Source organism: Mustelus asterias, chromosome 29 (genome assembly GCF_964213995.1).
Source record: "Mustelus asterias chromosome 29, sMusAst1.hap1.1, whole genome shotgun sequence".
NCBI lineage: Eukaryota > Metazoa > Chordata > Chondrichthyes > Carcharhiniformes > Triakidae > Mustelus > Mustelus asterias.
In genome coordinates, this window is record NC_135829.1 from 10,098,306 (window position 1) to 10,119,463 (window position 21,158).

The 21,158-nt window shown below is 47.4% G+C and overlaps 1 protein-coding gene across 3 annotated transcripts in view; it reads left to right on the forward strand.

Moving 5' to 3' along the window:
• Nucleotides 1–21,158, forward strand: part of LOC144480533 (protein FAM219B-like) — a 45,224-nt gene that overhangs the window by 10,927 nt on the left and 13,139 nt on the right. For all 3 annotated transcript variants that reach the window (XR_013495681.1, XM_078200099.1, XM_078200100.1), the window contains exons 2-4: nucleotides 3,630–3,732; nucleotides 15,912–16,002; nucleotides 20,282–20,359. Coding sequence is in view for 2 of the 3 variants with exons in the window: in XM_078200099.1 (XP_078056225.1) it covers nucleotides 3,630–3,732; nucleotides 15,912–16,002; nucleotides 20,282–20,359 (272 nt within the window). In the remaining variant the exon portion in view is untranslated. The remainder of the gene's footprint in view (nucleotides 1–3,629; nucleotides 3,733–15,911; nucleotides 16,003–20,281; nucleotides 20,360–21,158) is intronic.

Genomic DNA, 21,158 nt, shown 5'->3' on the forward strand with positions numbered 1-21,158 from the left:
TCTGGATCCCTGCTCATTAGCAAAAGGACTGAGCCAGTGAGGATTCACTGAACACAGCCCCTTTTCCCCAACAGTCAGAAGAAGCAGCTGTCACAACAGCCTGCGCTAGATTGAATACAAATCCAGTGGTAAAATGCCAGTCATTAATTCACTACATTCATCCTCCCCTCAACCTTCCCCCACCCTGACGCTATCCTGAAGTCACACGGAAGATGTCACTTTGGTCCCAGTTGTCTGTAATTTGTGTAACAATGGCGCACTCCTTCCTCATGAGTTGCTAGCAAGGGAATGGCGTGCTTGGGCTGGTTATATTTTGGCGAAGTGGAGTTCCCACGTACCATCCAAAACATTCTATGTAATTTCCCAGTGCTCTGCTCCAATCAGCTGCGTTGTGACCTGTCTTACACATCATGGATGGATGGCACAGTGGTTAGCATTGCTGCCTCACAGCGCCAGGGACCCGGGTTCAATTCCGGCCTTGGGTCACTGTGCAGAGTCTGCACATTCTCCCCATGTCTGCATGGGTTTCCTCCGAGTGCTCCGGTTTCCCCCCTCAGTCCAAATATGTGCGGGTTAGGTTGATTGGCCATGCTAAATTGGCATTTAGTGCCTCGGGAGCGTAGGTTAGCGGAGTAAATGTATGGGGTTATGGGGATAGGGCCGGGGTGGGATTGTTGTCAGTGCACACTCAATGGGCTGAATGGCCTCCTTCTGTACAGTAGCGATTCTGTGATCATCAAGGGGTGGCACAGTGGTTAGCACTGTTGCCTCAGCACCATGGACCTTGGTTGATTCCGGCTTGGGTTACTGTCTGTGTGGAGTTTGAACATTCTCCCCGTGTCTGCATGGGTTTCCTCCAGGTGCTCTGGTTTCCTCCCACAGTCCAAAAATGTGCAGTTTAGTTTGATTGAACATAGAACAGTACAGCACAGAACAGGCCCTTCGGCCCACGATGTTGTGCCGAGCTTTATCTGAAACCAAGATCAAGCTATCCCACTCCCTATCATCCTGGTGTGCTCCATGTGCCTATCCAATAACCGCTTAAATGTTCCTAAAGTGTCTGACTCCACTATCACTGCAGGCAGTCCATTCCACACCCCAACCACTCTCTGCGTAAAGAACCTACCTCTGATATCCTTCCTATATCTCCCACCATGAACTCTATAGTTATGATTGGCCATGCTAAATTGCCCCTTGGTGTCAGGGGGTTCAGTAGGGTAAATATGTGTGGTTACGGGGATAGGGCCTGGGTGGGATTGCTTTCAGTGCAGACTCGATGGGCTGAATGGCCTCCGTCTGCACTGTAGATATTCTATGATCTGTCGGCATCCCCACCCCTTGCATGGCAAATCCCTGGCCACTTTGTCTGAAGGTGCTGAATTGTGGTTGATGAATCTGGCTGTGCACACGATACTGAAAGCTGTAATTGGAAAATTTCAATTCACCCTGGTAACATACTGATAATGTGGAGATGCCGGCGTTGGACTGGGGTAAACACAGTAAGAAGTTTAACAACACCAGGTTAAAGTCCAACAGGTTTATTTGGTAGCAAAAGCCACACAAGCTTTCGGAGCTCTAAGCCCCTTCTTCAGGTGAGTGGGAATTCTGTTCACAAACAGAGCATATAAAGACACAAACTCAATTTACATGAATAATGGTTGGAATGCGAATACTTACAACTAATCAAGTCTTTAAGAAACAAAACAATGTGAGTGGAGAGAGCATCAAGACAGGCTAAAAAGATGTGTATTGTCTCCAGACAAGACAGCCAGTGAAACTCTGTGGGGGTTACAAATAGTGTGCCATGAACCCACGGGCATTCGGCCTCTGATATTTGGGTAAGCGTTCTCCAAGGCGGCCTTCGCGACACACAACGGCGCAGAGTCGCTGAGCAGAAACTGATAGCCAAGTTCCGCACACACGAGGACGGCCTCAACCGGGATATTGGGTTCATTGGATCCCTAAAATGAATTAGAATCATAGAATCCCTACAGTGCAGAAGGAAGCCATCCAGCCCATCGAGTCTGCACTGACTCAGCATCTTACCCAGTCCCACAAGCCCCTGGCCCACCTGCCCGGTCACCTAACCTGCACATCTTTGGAGCGTGGGAGGAAACCGGAGCACCCGGAGGAAACCCACGCAGACACGGGCGAGAGTGCAAACTCCGCACAGACAGTGAATCAAGCTGGGAATCGAACCCGGGTCCCAGGCGCTGTGAGGCAGCAGTGCCAACCACTACTGGTTATTTTGTGTAAAACCTTTTAAAGGTTCAGCGGCAAGATTAAATCCCGTCCTTATTTTTATATAAGTGATGGCCAGTTAGCTCAGTTGGCTGGAGGGCTGGTTTGTGATGCGGAGTGAAGCCAATAATGTGGGTTCAATTCACGTACCAGCTGAGGGCATCCCTGAAGGCCCCGTCTTCTCAATCTTGTCCCTCGGGTGTGGTGACCCTCAAGTTTTTTAAAAAATTAATTTGTGGGACATTTATTGCCCATCCCTAGTTGCTCTTGGAGGGCAGTTGAGAGTCAACCACATTGCTGTGGCTCTGGAGTCACATGTAGGCCAGAGCAGGTAAGGAATGAGGGGAAGGGTGGGGGGGGGGGGGAACGAGGAAAGGGGGGTGGGTGGGGTGGGCAGGGGGGGAAGTGGGTTGGGGGGCATGGGAAGGGTGTGAGGGGGGAAAGGGGGTGGGGGGGCTGGGCGGAATGGAGAGGCAGGGGTGAGAAAGGGGATTTCCTCCGGATGCTCCAGTTTCCTCCCACAGTCCGAAGTCCCAAGATGTGCAGGTTATGTGGATTATCCATGCTAAATTGCCCCTCGGTTCCCAATACGTGTCGATTTGATGGATTAGCCAATGGAAATGTGTGGGATTACAGGGATAGGGTGGGGGGGGCGGGGGAGGGAGAGGGCCTGGGTAAAATATTCTTTCAGATTGTCAGTGCAGACTTGATGGACCGAGCGGCCTCCTCCTGCACTGTAGGGATTCTATGATTAAAATTATAATCATCAACGAAAATTCATTTTGTGCATTTTTGGATCCCTGCTGATCAGCAAATGGACTGAGCCAGTGAGGATTCACTGAATACAGCCCCTTTTAAAAGATTTTAAGGGTGAGATAGGGGGTGGCGGGAGGGTGGGCATTGGGTGAAGGGGGTGGGGGGTGCAGGGGAAAGAGGTGAAGGGGGTGCAGGGGAAGAATAGGCGGCTGGGGCAAGAGATAAATGGGTGTAGGGGAATGGGGCGCAGGGACAGGGTGGTGGGGAAGGATAGGTACAGGGGTTGGGAGGCAGGAGGCGGGGGCCTGGGAGTGAGCGTTGTGGGTTTGAGAGAAGGGGGTGGGGGGGCAGAGATTGGGGAATCTGGGAGCTGGGTTAAGAAAGGGGGTGGGGAAGGGTAGGCATTGGGGGAAGGGAGTAGGGGGAATGGAGGGCAGGATGGGAAAGGGTGTGAAGGAAGGGTGGGCATTAGGGGAAGATAGAGGAGAGGTTGGGGGCTCCGGTCAAGAAAGTGGACTTTGAATGATGGGCCAACTCCTTCTATGTCTTACGATTTTTATGTTTTTACTTTGCTGCATTTATAAAAAAATAAACAAAAGGAGTTTGCTGATCTCCCCGTTTCTGTTCTTAAGGGTCACAGCAAAAGCTGGAAAAATGAGAGTGTGTTCAAGATACCAGAGAAGAGGAAATTGCCTTCAACCACCACCAGAACTCCTTCAATACATCTCAAATTACGTGAGTCACACGCTAGCTGCTCAGCTGTCACTTTTATGGGTCACTGTGCGGTGACACAGGTTGCTGACATTACTTCGTAGCTCTATTATAGCACGCACGTTGTAGTTGGCTTCCCCCCTTGTCCTGGCACAGAGATATATGATTTCAGTCTTGGCAGTACCCCCGGTATCATGCCTGTGTTGTCATTCGTAGGCACATGAGCCTTGCTATGTGACTACTTCACTCGTTCTGGCAGCCCTCTGGCATCGCATACAAGTGTCCATTCGCCATGTGTGAGCCTTGATGCAGATAGTATGCCATTCCACCATTGACAAGACAAACTTTAGCCCTGTTGTCAGCCAATTTTCCCACAGGTATTGCCAAGAATAGAACACGAGTGAATGGGAGCCCTCATGAATTAAACCCCCTCTCGATATCAAATATCAGACTGTAGCGTTCTGCAAAAGAGTCCATTGACTGCCTGAGTTATATCATAGAATCCCGACAGTGCAAAAGGAGGCCATTCGGCCCATCGAGTCTGTGTTGACCACAATCCCACCCAGGCCCTATTTCTGTAACACCCCCCCCCCACCCCGCCCCCCCCTGTATTTAACCTGCTGACCCCCCCCCCCTGTATTTACCCTGCTGATCCCCCTGTATTTACCCTGCTGATCCCCCTGCATTTACCCTGCTGATCCCCCTGCATTTACCCTGCTGATCCCCCTGCATTTACCCTGCTGATCCCCCTGTATTTACCCTGCTGATCCCCCTCTGTTTACCCTGCTGATCCCCCTGTATTTACCCTGCTGATCCCCCTGTATTTACCCTGCTGATCCCCCTGTATTTACCCTGCTGATCCCCCTGTATTTACCCTGCTGATCCCCCTGTATTTACCCTGCTGATCCCCCTGTATTTACCCTGCTGATCCCCCTGTATTTACCCTGCTGATCCCCCTGTATTTACCCTGCTGATCCCCCTGTACTTACCCTGCTGATCCCCCTGTACTTACCCTGCTGATCCCCCTGTACTTACCCTGCTGATCCCCCTGTACTTACCCTGCTGATCCCCCTGTACTTACCCTGCTGATCCCCTTTAGGGGCTGTATTGCCCATCCCTAGTTGCCCTTGAGAAGGTGGTGGTGAGCTGCCGCCTTGAATCGCTGCAGTCCACGCGCTGTGGGTTGACCCACAGTGCCGTTAGGGAGGGAATTCCAGGATTTTGACTCAGCGACAGTGAAGGAACGGCCGATATATTTCCAAGTCCGGATGGTGAGTGGCTTGGAGGGGAACATGCAGGTGGTGGCGTTCCCACGTATCTGCTGCCCTTGTCCTCCTAGATGGAAGTGGTCGATGATCAGAATCAGGTGATTGTGGAAACATTCAGTTACTGATTAGAATAAAGAAACACCCTGATTAATGATCTGGCTTTTTGGATCTTCTTTTGACAAAATTATCCCAACTCAAAATATGAACCTTTTTGGTTCCTGGCAAAACTGCAGAAAACTGGCTGCATTCTCTACCTTTTATTCCTCTTTTCAGAAGCTTGTTTGTTACGTCCCTTTTAGTATTCTCCTCTTAGAATCACATAACGCAGAAGAGGCCCTTCGGCCCACTGAGTCTAGACTGACAACTGAGAAATGTCTGACCTCCCATCTAATCCCATTTCCCAACACTTGTGCTACTTCAACAACGTTCATGCTGTATCCTCCCTCTCTGTTCTCTCTCCCTCTTCCCCTTCATCTCTTTCTTTCTCTATCTCTCTCTCTCTCTCTCTCTAGGCAGCTACTGCTTCTCTCACCAGCTTGCAGTTTCTCTACATGTGCTTTGGTTCCATCTTCCAGGCTGCTGCGTTCAGCCTCATGCTACTCCTAGCTCCGCCATCCTGCTTTGCAAACTAAGAACCCAATAAGGTTGGTGCCGTCGGAAAATAAATACTGCGTAAAATATTTTAAAATCTAATTTCTTGTAGCTCAGCCTCACTTGTTGATATCCCAGTTGGTATAACTGGGTGGGAAGATCCCAGAATGGGACACTAGCTCAAAATACCGTAATCTTTCACTTCTTTATAATCAACCTTGGAGGAAGCGAGTCACAGGACTGGTAGCTAGTTTTAACAACAGAAAACATTTATTAATCATGGAAATATTGGACTATAATACAATACTCCTTTACTCCCCGCTATCTTACCAAGTACACACAGGTTTAAAGATTATCATGGATGGCAAAGTGCATTTGAAGTTACAATTAGTACCCAAAGTTGCTTTGACGCTGTGGGATCCTTTGTATGGTTTGCTTCAGTTAAAAGACTTCATTTTAAGATATTTCTGCCGACGAAACTAACTGTGTTAAGCTTCAAAGTTAACTTGGCCACGTTTTGAACTCAGCAGGCATGCTGGGATTATCTTGGAAAGTTGACTGCATTCTTTGACAGTACAATGCAAACAAAGTTTTTCATAAAGTATTTCATGGCCGCAGCTGCAAATTGTTTATGAAAGTTAGGGACTGTGTGCGCACCCAGCAATTTCAATAACACAGATAAGAATTTATATATTGTAGTAACAGTTATCTGTTTAGTTAGTCCGGCCCGTGTGAGGTTTGAGTTCAAATCTGTGTCGGGACTGTCTTTTGCTGGTCCCTTTCTCTCTCTCCAGTAATCCTGTCTTCGTTTCTGTAGTTTTAATTTTAAGTTTCATTCAATAAGGGAAATCATCTTAAATTTGTACTCAGTGCTACCTACGTCTATTCTAAGAAATGAATGGACCCGCCAGATGCACACACAATGATTGTGGTCAGATATGCATTCCTCTCTGAACCCAAGTTAGAGTCTTTAGATTTCGCCTCAGAATTCGTCCAGGTGATTGTCACGTAAGGGTTTCCAAACTCTACTTCTCGAAACACACTTTAAAATCTCCTCTCATAATGTTTCATGTTGGAGATTTGCATTCCGAAATCCAGTCCATCTTTTCCATAGGACTCTTGGATCAGAGCTTCCATTCCACTTTAACTAGTGAATTCACTCCAGGTTTTACACCAACCCCTTTTAGAATTTCTTTGTCTTGACTGCATTTACCCATGCAAATTCTGAGATCCAGCCACTAATTGCTCTACGATTATTTCAATTGCTGTCTCTCAAACTGTAGTAAGATATCACAAGCCTTAGAACCACTTCAGTTATCTTTTTGACTTTGCACTAGCCAGCTCCTTTACAGTTCTGTGATTTGAAATGAGCAGTACCCTGCACTCCTCCCAGTTACTCTTTGTTCATTTACCTTCAGGCTCCTTGGAAACTCCTGTCCATTTCTCTAGTTTCCTTAAGTAGCTGTCCTTCAGTTTTCTGGCACTGGCTTTCTTAACATTACTCTATTGTATGGCTTTTCTTCTAGCAAAGCTGAGAGAGATACTGCCTGCTCTAGCCTTAAGCTAAAACTAAAGAATAAAGGAAAGCTTTTTTTCTTACCAGGGCCTCTAGTTGCTAAGCAACTATATTTATTCTTCATGACGCAGTGCCACCCATCACAATTGGAACTTAACTAAGTACAAACAACTTTTATCTAAATGTATTTAACTATAGGTCCTTCCAGGCATAAAATCGTTAAATTAAACCCACCTAAAACTATACCTTATTTCTAATGTTTACCCATATAAATGTCATTCCCTTAAAACTACCTTTAGTTTCCTAACACTTGATGAAGGCTAAATAATGGGGTGGGGCAGGGAACAGGCAGGTGACACTGCATCTTATAGATTCCTTGCTAGAAATGAGAAAATTGTTGCAATGTTGTATATCCTGCCCAATGAAAAGATCGAGGGCAGGTACATTGGCCATCTTAATTTTTCTGCCCCCCCCCCCCCCCCCCCTCCCCATCCCCCACCATTCCAACCTCTCTCCCTTCCGAACTTTCCGCTCTTTGCTCCCTCAGGTCCAACCCCGACATTGTCATCAAACCTGCCGACAAAGGGGACGCTGTTATCGTCTGGCGTACTGACCTCTACCTCGCAGAGGCTGAGCACCAACTCTCAGAGACTTCCTCCTACCTCCCCCTGGACCATGACCACACCACTGAACATCAAGCCATTACCTCAAACACCAACACCGTTACCAACCTCATTTCCTCCGGATGCCTCCCCACTCCTCCCACAGCTTCCAGCTTTGACAAAGGGTCATCTGGACTCGAAACGTCAGCGCTTTTCTCCCCTCACATATGCTGCCAGACCTGCTGAGATTTTCCAGCGTTTACTTTCTTGTTGCAATGTTATTGCACTTGGATAAAACCCTGGCTGGCAATTTGCTGGCAACCGTCTTAACAGTTTCACAGATGCCGCTTTCCTGATTCTTGGTTACTTGCTCACAGCAGGGTGGACCAACTTTGGGAGAAAGAAATAAGGGACACACTGCCAGAACAGCATCTGAGAGAGTGAGTGAGTGTGAGGTTGGAGGAGGGGTTACTGATGAGACTGTAGGAGTGAGATGGATGCTGTTGCTTGTGAGACCTGAGGAGATGGGAGTGGGTGGATAGTGCGGAGTCTGCCAATGTTTGTAACAAGAACAAAAGGGTCCTACATTGCAAAAATATAGTAGCCAGTAGAAAGAAAGCATTCTGCATAAGTATAGAATCCCTACAGTACGGAAGGAGGCCCTTCGGCCCATCTATACTGAACACGATCTCACTCAGGCCCTATTCCTGTAACCCCACGCATTTACCCTGCTAATCCCCCTGACTCTAAGGGGCAATTTAGCACGGCCAATCCACCTAACCCGCACATCTTTGGAGTGTGGGAGGAAACCGGAGCACCCGGAGGAAACCCACGCAGATACAGGGAGAAGGTGCAAACTCCACACACAGCGACCCGAGGCTGGAATTGAACCAAGTCCCTGGAGCTGTGAGGCAGCAGTGCTAACCACTGTGCCGCCACTGATGCTGAATGTATCATGCTGTAATGAGGCTGAAGTAGCATTGCACCAAATTGACAAGATGATAGCAAACGTCAACTTGGGGGAAGCTTTAAGAATGGGAGCTCTCCAGTTTCCTGAGTGCCACCGTGGCTCAGTGGTTGACGCTTATTGCCTCCGAGTCAGAAGGCTGTGGGATCGAGCCCAACTCCGTGAGCCCATAATCCAGGAGGCCAATCCAGTGTTGTACTAGGAATGCTGCACTGTAGGAATGCTTAATGTAGAATCCAAGAATCCTTACAGTGCAGAAAGAGGCTACTCAACCTGTGCCAACAATCCCACCCAGGCCCTATCCCCGTAACCCCAGCTAATCTCCCTGGCACTAAGTGGCAATTTAACATGGCCAATCAACCTAACCCGCACATCTTTTGGACTGTGGGAGGAAACTGGAGCACTTGGAGGAACCTCTCTCAGACACGGAGAGAAACTCCACACAGACAGTTACCTGAGGTTGGAATGGAACCCGGGTCCCTGGCGCTGTGAGACAGCAGTGCTAGCCACTGTGCCACCGTGCCATGTAGGAATGTCTTTGAAATGAAACACTAAATAGAGGGAGGCTCCCTCTGCCCTGTAAGGTGGATGTAAAAGATCCCATGGCTCTATATACAAAGAAGATCAAGGCAGTTCTATTGGAGTACTGATCAACACTTATCCCTTAACTAACAAATTGAGTAACATTAAAGCAGCTTTTCTGGTGACTATTCCATTGTTGTTAAGGGCACCTCACTGTGTGCCATTTGCTGCCTTTTTTTTTCAGATCAGCCCGATAATATTTGCAATCCACCTTACGGTGTCTCTTCACCTCATCAAAGATCAGCTGCCCTCTCGTGTCCAAACTAAATACAGTCTAAAAGGAAAATTCTGTAAACTCCCTCTGTCTCTGTAAATTTGCCCACCACAAGCATACTTGACCTGGAGTTTGCGGATGACTGAAGTGTTGTTACCCACTCTGCACCAGGTTTGCAAGCCACTCTCGATCTCTCCAATTCCGCATACGGGAAACTTGGCTTGTTCTTGAGTGTTGCCACAATAAAGAATTTGTTGAGTGCTTTCCATACCCTTGCAACCAATCCTCTCAAAGGGTCACCTTTGAGGAAATCCAACACTCGATCAGCTGTTCCAGCTCAGGCTTCTACAAACTACAACAAAGACCTCCGCAATTCAACGTAAGCCCCAGTGTACGGAGCAGCTGTCATCACATTCCTCTATTACAGTGAGATCTGCTCTGTATGTCAGCCATGATGCGGAGTTGCTGGCATTGGACTGGGGTGGGGCACAGAAAGTAGTCTCTCAACACCAGGTTAAAGTCCAACAGGTTTATTTGGAATCACGAGGTTTTGGAGGGCTGCTCCACTCACCTGATGAAGGAGCTGCGCTCCAAAAGCTCGTGCCACCAAATAAACCTGTTGGACTTTAACCTGGTGTTGTGAGACTTCTTACTCTGTATATCAGCGACACACAAGAAGGATGTTATTAAACTGGAAAGGGTGCAAAAAAAGATTTACTAGGATATTACCCGGAATTATAAGGAGAGGCTGGGACTTTTTTCCTTGGAATGTAGGGGGATGAGGGTGTGACCTTATAGAGGTTTATAAAATCATGAGGGGCGTAGATAAGGTGAATAGCCAAGGTCCTCTCTCTCTCTCTCTCTCTCTCTCTCTCTCTCTCTCTCCCCCCCCCCGGGTAGAGGAATCCAAAACTAGAGGGCATGGGTTTAAGGTGAGAAGGGAAAGATTTAAAAGGGACCTGAGGGGCAACTTTTTCCACACAGAGGGTGATGTGCATATGGAATGAGCTGCCAGAGGAGGTGGTAGAGGCGGTTACAATTACATAATTTAGAAGACCTGCTGCCATCAGACTTTTGAATGGACCTACTTCGCACTAATGATCTTTCTCTACATCCTAGCTATGTCTGTAACACTACATTCTGCACTCTCTCCTTTCCTTCTCTATGAACGGTATGCTTTGTCTGTATAGCGTGCAAGAAACAATACTTTTCACTGTATACTAATACATGTGACAAATGAAATCAAACACTTGGAACACGGAATGGGAAAAGTTTAGAGGGATATGGGCCGAATGCAGGCAAATGGGATCAGTTCAGTTTGGGAAGCCTGGTCGGCATGGACGAAATGGGCCGAAGGGCCTGTTTCCGTGCTGTATATCTCTATAATGCCTCCACCATGTCCTCCGGTTTCAGTCGGAAGGACCGTGGAACAAATGTGTGCTTCTTGAGGGCAGCTCCATGAGTATTCAAACAAAACTCCTGCCAAATCAACTTCAGTGGGCTGCATTCAGTCCGGAAAGCCAAAAAGGATCTCCCCTGTTTTCTCAAATCTCAGCTCATCAATGTTCTGGGCAGGTGGGGAAGTCAAAGAAAATGCTTCAAAGACGCGCCAAAGCTCTCCTCGGAGCATGGCACCATCGACATTAACGACGGCAAGGAGCTGGTTACCAATCATTCAAAATGGTGGCAACTTGTCCCTCAAGCTGCAAGGGGATGGCGGGACTGATGTATGAGGAAAGATTGACTAGGTTAGGATTGTTTTTGCTGGAGTTCAGACGAATGAGGGGGGGAATCTCATAGAGACTAATAAAATTCTAACAGGACTAGACAGTGTAGGTGCAGGAAGGATGTTCCCGATGGTGGGGGGAGTCCAGAACCGGGGGTCACAGCTTGAGGATTCGGGGTAGACCATTTAGGACAGAGGTGAGGAGACATTTCTTCACCCAAAGAGCGGTGAGCCTGTGGAATTCAGTGCCACAGGAAGTAGCTGATGCCAAAACATTGAATGTATTCAAGAGGCGGCTGGATATAGCACTTGGGGCGAACGGGATCAGAGGTTATGGGGAGAAAGCAGGATTAGGCTATTGAGTTGGATGATCAGCCATGATCGTGATGAATGGCGGAGCAGGCTCGAAGGGCCAAATGGCCTCCTCCTGCTCCTATCTTCTATGTTTCCATCATGCTTTGGGTTTGAACATCATCATAATGAGGCAGAGTGACGACAGAGAAGGAAAGTAAAGGAAGCAAACCCTGCACTTTGGGTCCCACTGCCCAGTTGGATGTCGTGCCCCCTGTGCCCAAAGACCTGAATGTCGGGAATCGGCTGGTTTGGGCACATGAAGACCCCTGATAGAAACTTGTGGCCCTGAATAGACATCACCCTCGAATCAAGGGACAGCTGTCTGTGGAGTTGGCTCCAGCATTCCCTAATATCCGTGACCACACTTCAAAATTCCCTAATTTTGCTACAAAATTTGGGCCACCTGAATTTGCCTTCCCTTACAAGTATGGATGGTTTTATTTAAAATGGTGTCAGCGATCAGCAGTGTCAACACTCGGAGTTGAGGGGTCCATCACAAGGGGGCATAGTTTTAGGGCAAGGGGCGGGAGATTCAGAGGGGATTTGAGAAAATTATTTTCACTCGGAGAGCAGTAGGAATCTGGAACGCGCTGTCTGGGAAGGTAGTGGAGACCGGAAACCTTACAACCATTAAAAAAAATATATTTGGATGAGTACCTGAAATATCAAAACATTCAAGGATAAGGGACAAGTGCAGGAAAATGGGATTAGCGAGACTTTAGTGGGGGTTATTGTCGGCGCAGACTCGATTTGAAAGAAGGACGTTTTCTGCGCTGAATGACTCTATGGGCGGGATTTTGCGGCTGCGCTCGTCCCAAAACTGGACAATCCTCCCCCCCGGCCCGCTACAATTCCCGTGGCGGGCGGGACAGGAAAATTCTCCCCCCTGGCTTTGTCATGGGACCAGTTAAGGCTCATTGGCAGTAAAAGTGGTAGGAATGTAGAAACCAGGGGAGGCCATTCAGCCCCTTGAACCCGTTGTACCGTTCAGCCAGGTCACAGCTGATGCGTAACGTAGGTCACCAAAAGAGAAAACGCTGGAAAATCTCAGCAGGTCTGGCAGCATCTGTAAGGAGAGAAAAGAGCTGACGTTTCGAGTCCAGATGACCCTTTGTCAAAGCTAAAAGGCAGAGAAAGTGGGAGATTTTTATAAATCCTCTCGGAGAGAAGAACAGTACTACTTCAGGATAGGTATTCCTGGAAGAGAAGTGGCAGTGAGTTAAAAGCAAATTACTGCGGGGTGCGTGACTTAGGTCCATCTCCCAGCCTTGCCTTCACAATCAGTCTTTTGTATATTGTTTTTGGAAATGTTTGGTTGATGAAAGGCGCCATTGGCAATGCCCTTCTGGCATCATGGAGTCGCAGGCCTGTCTCTCCAGCTTTGAGAACTGCATGGAACTTGTGTGTATTGGTCGCAACGTTCCTCTTTTTAAATTTGCAAATTCAGTGCAGCAACTTGAAGATTTGATTATTGTGGAGTTGGTGGGTTGCATTGTGAAGCTGTGAGGCTCCAAGCACCATTCTGTAATGCATGGAACCTGGGGATCCATGTACCACTGGGGAACTGGCCCAGAAATGGACATATTCAAGCCCGGGTATTAGTAATCTTATCCAAGATCAGGTGAGTAAAGGGACAAGCACGGTGGCACAGTGGTTAGCACTGCTACCTCCCAGTGCCAGGGACCCGGGTTCAATTCCCACTTGGGCCACTGTCTGTGTGGAGCCTGCACATCCTCCCTGCGTCTGCGTGGGTTTCCTCCGGGCGCTCCAGTTTCCTCTCGCAGTCTGAAAGATGTGCAGGTTAGGGTGCATTGACCTGAGCAGGCGCCGGAGTGTGGCGACTAGGGGAATTTCACAGGAACTTCATTGCAGTGTTAATGTAAGCCTAACTTGTGACAAATAAATAAATAACCGGCGTGGCACAGTGGTTAGCACTGCTGCCTCTCAGCTCCAGGAACCTGGGTTCGATTCCTGGCTTGTGTCACTGTCTGTGTGGAGTTTGCACGTTCTCCCCGTGTCTGAACATAGAACATAGAACAGTACAGCACAGAACAGGCCCTTCGGCCCACGATGTTGTGCCGACCTTCATCTGAAACCAAGATCAAGCTATCCCACTCCCTACCATCCTGGTGTGCTCCATGTGCCTATCCAATAACCGCTTAAATGTTCCTAAAGTGTCTGACTCCACTATCACTGCAGGCAGTCCATTCCACACCCCAACCACTCTCTGCGTGAAGAACCTACCTCTGATATCCTTCCTATATCTCCCACCATGAACCCTATAGTTAAGCCCCCTTGTAATAGCTCCATCCACCCGAGGAAATAGTCTTTGAACTTTCACTCTATCTATCCCCTTCATCATTTTATAAACCTCTATTAAGTCTCCCCTCAATCTCCTCCGCTCCAGAGAGAACAGCCCCAGCTCCCTCAACCTTTCCTCATAAGACCGACACTCCAAACCAGGCAGCATCCTGGTAAATCTCCTCTGCACTCTTTCCAGCGCTTCCACATCCTTCTTATAGTGAGGTGACCAGAACTGCACGCAATATTCCAAATGCGGTCTCACCAAGGTCCTGTACAGTTGCAGGAAAATGGGATTAGCGAGTCTGCTTGGGTTTCCTCCGGGTACTCCGGTTTCCTCCCACAGTCCAAAAGACGTGCTGGTTAGGTGCATTGCCCATGCTAAACTCTTCCCTCCAGTGTACCCGAACAGGCATCAGAGCGTGGCGACGAGGGGATTTTCACAGTAACTTCATTGCAGTGTTAATGTAAAGCCTACTTGTGACTAATAAATAAACTTTAAATTTAACAATTTCTCCTATATTCTGGGGGGCAATTCCCATGATTAAGAACATAAGAACTAGGAGCAGGAGAAGGCCATCCAGCCCCTCGAGCCTGCTCCGCCATTCAATAAGATCATAGCTGATCTTTTCGTGGACTCAGCTCCACTTACCTGCCCGCTCACTATAACCCTTAATTCCTTTACTGTTTAAAAATGTATGTATCCTTGCCTTGAAAACAGTGTGAGGTCGCCTCAACTGCTTCACTGGGCAGGGAATTCCACAGATAAAAAGACAATTCGGAAAAAACTAATTTAGCCAGAATTCTGAGATCATTATGGGATGTTTCGCAGTGATAAATCACCCTGGCTTTACTGAAGGTTATTCACATGAATTTGTTGGGTTTTTGTTCTCCAATTCAGCACCATTCACTTCAGGGTGATTAATCTGAGCGTGGGGAGAGCAAGGCTAGCAAACTGTTCGATAAAAGAAAACAAGCTCGCTGAGGAAAACAAATTAAAAAGATTGGAAACTTGTCTGGAAACTACAAAGGGAATTACACCCTTTGCTGCTATAGGTCAAAGATCATCGATTGCACTCATTCATGGCAAAAATACTGTTCGAAGTTTAGGTGCCGTACACATGACCATCAGTCCTGCGAAACTGGGTCTGGGTGATCAAATAGTATTTGTTGTGAGTTCACCGGGGTGGCACAGTGGTTAGCACTGCTGCCTCACAGCTCCAGGGACCCGGGTTCGATTCCCAGCTTGGGGTCACTGTCTGTGTGGAGTTTGCACGTTCTCCCCGTGTCTGCGTGGGTTTCCTCCGAGTGCTCCAGTTTCCTCCCACAGTCTGTAGATGTGCTGGTCAGGTGAATTGACCATGCTAAATTCTCCCTCAGTGTAACCAAACAGGCGCCGGAGTGTGGCGACTAGGGGATTTTCACAGTAACTTCATTGTAGTGTTAATGTAAGCCTACTTGTCACTAATAAATACATTTTCTACATTCTAATCCAGTCGCTGAAATGGATGTGTTAATGATGGAAAGACGGAGAATGAGGGGAGATCTAATAGAGGTGTACAAGATTATGAAGGGTATAGATAGGGTGAACAGTGGGAAGCTTTTCCCCAGGTCGGAGGTGACGATCACGAGGGGTCACGGGCTCAAGGTGAGAGGGGCGAAGTATAACTCAGATATCAGAGGGACATTTTTTACACAGAGGGTGGTGGGGGCCTGGAATGCGCTGCCAAGTAGGGTGGTGGAGGCAGGCACGCTGACATCGTTTAAGACTTACCTGGAGAGTCACGTGAGCAGCCTGGGAATGGCCTCCACAGCCCGCTGTGGCAAACGATTGGTCTAGTTGGACCAAGGAGCGGCACAGGCTTGGAGGGCCGAAGGGCCTGTTTCCTGTGCTGTACTGTTCTTTGTTATTTGATAAGGCTACCGCAACCTTTTTGTTCCCACCCACTTAGAATTTGGCGCTCTCTGCATCGAGTTCCATTCAAATCTCAAGTCTTGGTAACTTGAAGCTTTATTTTGTTTTCATGGTGAAACGTTGTACCTTTCTTCAATCTAAATTCTGCCATATGTTGATTCTTGCAGAGAAACATCGGGAATTAGCCAAGAAAGTCCTGAAGAAGAAAGGAATGGGTGGAGGCCCGGTCTTGCATCAGCCTAAATCGGGCACGAAAAGGTGAGTAAGCCAACTATGCGGCCCGGTGGCACAGTGGTTAGCACTGCTGCCTCCTAACCTCCCCTTCCAATGCCGCTTCCCCCCCCCGCCCCGACAACGCACCTCCCCAACAACTTGATTGGCCCAGAATTATTTTTATCGTTTGCATAAATTGTGCGAATTGAATTAACCCGAGAGCTTGGGATGGCAAAAAAAATAAATAATTGACAGCGCACTTGAGGCTGGCAAAGACTAAGCTACCCTTAGGTTGCATTTACACTAGAATTACTGATGTGGAGCAGGTTTTCCCTGAAGGAGGGAATCCTGTTGTCCTTCATTCTGGAGTCAGGTCAGCCGCTGACTCGGGGGGTTTCTTAACTTCATAGTGTCCATAGGGAACAAAGTCACGCTAAGACCATAAGATATAGGAGCAGAATTGGACCATTCGGCCCATCGAGTCTTCTCAGCCATTCGATCATGGCTGTGTTCCTCAACCCCATTCTCCCGCCTTTTCCCCGTAACCTTTGATTCCCCCTTACCAATCAAGAACCTATCTATCTTTGTCTTAAGTACACTCAATGACTTGGCCTCCACAGCCTTCTGTGGCAATGAATTCCACACATTCACCACCCTCTGGCTGAAGAAATTCCTCCTCATCTCGGTTCTAAAGGGTCGTCCCTTCACTCGGGCTGTGTGCAGGTGTTACAGCTAAAATGTAATATAATATAATGACATCTCGCAACCTGAATTTCCTCGTAACAAATCCTTTTTCAGTTCACCTTCTAAATAAATTGTTACGCGCCACCAGCACTTGCATGTATTAATGCATTTAACATAGGAAAGTATCTCGAGAGGTTAAAAGGTTTGCAGAACAGGAGGAGGTAGTTGAGTCCATTGTGTCAGCGCCGCTGATTGTTTTATGATGCTGTCGAGTGTAGACTTGATGGTCAAAGGAGTTCAATTAATCCAACTGAGGGGCATAGATCAACTAGATAGTCAACATCTTTTCCCAAAGGTAGGGGGGTTTAAACTAGTGGCCATAGGTTTAAGGTGAGAGGGGAGAGATACAAAAGGGTCCAGAGGGGCAATTCTTTCACTCAGAGGGTGGTGAGTGTCTGGAATGAGCTGCCAGAGGCAGTAGTAGAGGCGGGTACAATTTTGTCTTTTACGAAGCATTTAAACAGTTACATGGGTAAGATGGGTATAGAGGGATTTGGGCCAAACGCGGGCAATTGGGACTAGCTTAGTGGTTATATTAAAAAAAAAAAGGGGTGGCATGGACAAGTTGGGCCGAAGGGCCTGTTTCCATGCTGTAAACCTCTGTCTCTATCTATGACTCTCTAACTGGTGCACAATTCTCAGAAAAGCAGTCAATTCACATGGTATGGGAGGAAAGAGGGGGAGTTGGGGCCACAGAGCATTATTTCAATGAAAGAAGATCTTAATGGTGACTGCCCTGAGAATAAGGAGCAGCTTGTGTGAAGTTGGTTTTTGAAGTTATACTGAGACATAGCTGATCATCCATGTACAGTGTTATAGTAATAGAGCGGGGTTATCAGAAAAGTGTGATGCTTGCAGGAATTAATTAGATATGTAGGATTTCTAATCATAGAATCCTACAGTGCAGAAGGAGGGCATTCAGCCCATCGAGTCTGCACCGACCACAATCCCACCCAGGCCCTATCCCCATAACCCCATGCATTTACCCTAGCTAGTCCCCCCCTGACACTAAGGGGCAATATAGCACTGCCAATCCACCTAACCTGCACATCTTTGGAGTGTGGGAGGAAACTTGAGCACCCGGAGGAAACCCACGCAGACATGGGGAGAATGTGCAAACTCCGCACAGTGACCCAAGCCGGGAATCGAACCCGGGTTCCTGACGCTGCGAGGCAGCAGTGCTAACCACTGTGCCACCCCTCGGCGCATACACACGCACCGCATTGACAGTTTGCAAGGTTGGTGAGACCTTGTGTGCCGGGGTGAAAAGCACTTCCACTCTACCCAATAAAAGATCCTCTCTGAGCGAGCAACTCCCGGGAATGGTGTTACTGACCAGTCAGGTGCTGGTTACATTGGGCTCCTCGTGTAATATAGAAATTCAGTTTGAGTATGTGCTCAGGGGAATGGCTCCCTGAATTTGTGTCAGAGAAATTAGCAGTTTTAACCCAGTGGAAGGTTGTAAACCTATATTTCAATAGTTAATTGCTCCAGATAGATTCGGCAGATACCCATCGGAACGACAACAGGCCAACGCCCTCAGGCAGCCTCCTGTAATATTTTAAAAGTATATATTTTAAACAGGCATCTAGTAATTTTGGGAAGTTCCAAATGGTACTCATTTTTGTCACTAAATGTTTAAAAAGTTTATTGGTGTCACAAGTAGGCTGCGATGGAGTCACTGTGAAAATCCTCTAGTCGCCACACTCCGGCGCCTGTTCGGGTACACTGAGGGAAAATTTAGTATGGCCATTGCACCCTAACCAGCACGTTGTTTGATTTGTGGGAGGAAACTGGATCACCCGGAGGAAACACACGCCGACACGGGGAGAATGTGCAGACTCCGCACAGACAGTGACGCGAGCCAGGAATCGAACCCAGGCCCCAGGTGCTGTAAGGCAGCAGCGCTAACCACTGTGCCACCCCTAATGATTAGTGTTGTAAGTGGTAAACCATTGATGTTTATGCGATCCTCTCAATCCTATTCGCTGCAATTAAATTCCGATTGGGATCAATGCTACTCTGCAAATTACAATTGATCTCAAATAAAGCATGTTGTTTTCATTACTCCAATTAGTTTTTGTCAATATGCTTCAAAGATGTGCGCAAAATTTAATCAACTCGATTTTAAACTTCTCCTGCCTTTTCACGGACTTGGCAGCTTGCAATTTTCCAAAATCTGTCTATAACACTGCATCCTGGACTCTCTCCTTTCCTTCCCTATGAACGGAATGCTGTGTCTGTATAGGGCGCAAAAATCAATACTTTTCACTGTACGCTAATACATGTGACAATAAATCAAATCATTTGGATTCTCGAGATGTGATTGTGCATTGCCGTCTTAAAAAGATAGCGAGTGATTAGTTTGAGTATCATTTCTGTCCGTCTCCACTTTGATAGACCATCAGACGGGACATAAAATTAGAAATTCAGTAAGATTAAACAGGTGTTCTAAGTTTTCAGTTTTATAAATTCGGATGGCTCCCTCTTCCCTCTGGCAACCAAAATGTGGGAGCATTCCCATTCCAAATTCCAGCTGGAAAAATCCAAGATTTTCTTTTGAAACTAGTCACGTCCTTGATTTCCGTCTTAAAGTTAAAGTTTATTTATTAGTCACAAGTAAGGCCTTGCTGCAGTGAAGTTACTGTGAAAATCCCCTAGTCGCCACACTCCGGCGCCTGTTCGGGTCAATGCATCTAACCAGCACGTCTCAGACCCCCAGCAGATTGACGAAGATGATTCCCTTTTGGCAGAGGTGTTTCCAGCGTTCTGATGGGAAAAAAAAACAACCTTGCTTCAGGAGAAGTAAGGTGATTAAAGAGAAGGCTTCTGTCCACAGAAGCAGCAGTAGGCCATTCGGCCCTTTGAGTCTGCTCCGTCATTCATTATGATCATGGCTGGCCAGTCAGCACACTTGTGCTTTGACAAAGGGTCATCTGGACTCGAAATGTCAGCTCTTTTCTCTCCTCACAGATGCTGCAAGGCCGGCTGAGATTTTCCAGCATTTTCTCTTGTGCTTTGTCTGTATAGCACGCAAGACACAACACTCTTCACTGTATCCCAATACACGGTGACAGTAAATCAAATTGTAGCTCCTCTGTGGTTCAATAGCTGTTGTTCTTGTTTGCACAGTAAGAGTTTTAACAACACCAGGTTAAAAGTCCAACAGGTTTATTTGGTAGCAAATGCCATTAGCTTTCTGAGCCCTGCTCCTTCGTGGACGAAGGAGCAGGGCTCAGAAAGCTAATGGCATTTGCTACCAAATAAACCTGTTGGACCTTTAACCTGGTGTCGTTAAAACTCTTACTGTGTTTACCCCAGTCCAACGCCGGCATCTCCACATCATGACTGCGTTCTTGTTTGCTGCAGAGGTGTTTCTGCACCCCTCAAAGCAAGAATGCAGAAAGGGACTGCTGTCCTTGCCTCAGGTGTTGACACTTTTCCTTCCACAGGCTGTGTTTGAACAGCTAAACGCCCATAACCCGATACCAGTAAGCAGAGGAATGGCAGCGGTGGTAGTTGCATTCAATAATTACGTTTAATTTGAGCTTAATTCTGTTTGCCATTTCTTTCACTATAGGTTAGTAAAATTCAATAAAGGTTACTCTGCCCTGAAACAGAATCCGGATGAATCTTTAGTCTCCTTGGAGTCTGACAGGTAAGGAAGGATTCGATCCTAGCCATCGATTTTTCTTTTTACAAATTGAGAAATCTAAATGAAGGGCGAGCAGGTTTATGTCAGAGCACAACACCTGGGTTAAAAGGAGAGAAGATGATATCAATTGAGAAGTGCTTTAATCGGTAATTTTAAAATCTACTCGAGGGGGCGGATGTAATCCAGGAAGTTCCCTGTCCAATTTATAACCTGTTGGATTCTGAATCAGAACTAGTGGCAAAATGTTACAGGGAAAAAATTACCAATGAGCTACCATTTTCATAGCATCATGGAATCCCTACAGTGCAGAAAGGAGGCCATTCGGCCCATCAAGTCTTCACCGACCACAATCTCACCCAGATCATACTCTGAATTCTCAATAGGAGTGAGTAGGCCGGTGTCACAGCAAATGAGTTTATCGTATGCAGTTCTCAGTTCATTGTGAAGCATTTCACTTTCCAAAATGAAAAGTACTTTAGTTTGGAGTTAAATTGACCTGTTATGGGTCTGAGATCATAGAATCCCTACAGTGCAGAAAGAGGCCATTCAGCCCATCGAGCCTGCACTAATAACAATTCCACCCAGGCCCCATCCCCGTCACCCCACACATTTACCTTGCTAATCCCTCTGATGCTAAGGGACAATTTAGCATGGCCAATCAACCGAACCTGCGCATCTTTGGACTGTGGGAGGAAACCGGAGCACCCGGGGGGAAACCCACGCCGACATGGGGGGGGATGTGCAGACTCTGCACAGACAGTGACCCCAAGGCCAGAATTGTACCCGGGTCCCTGGCGTTTGC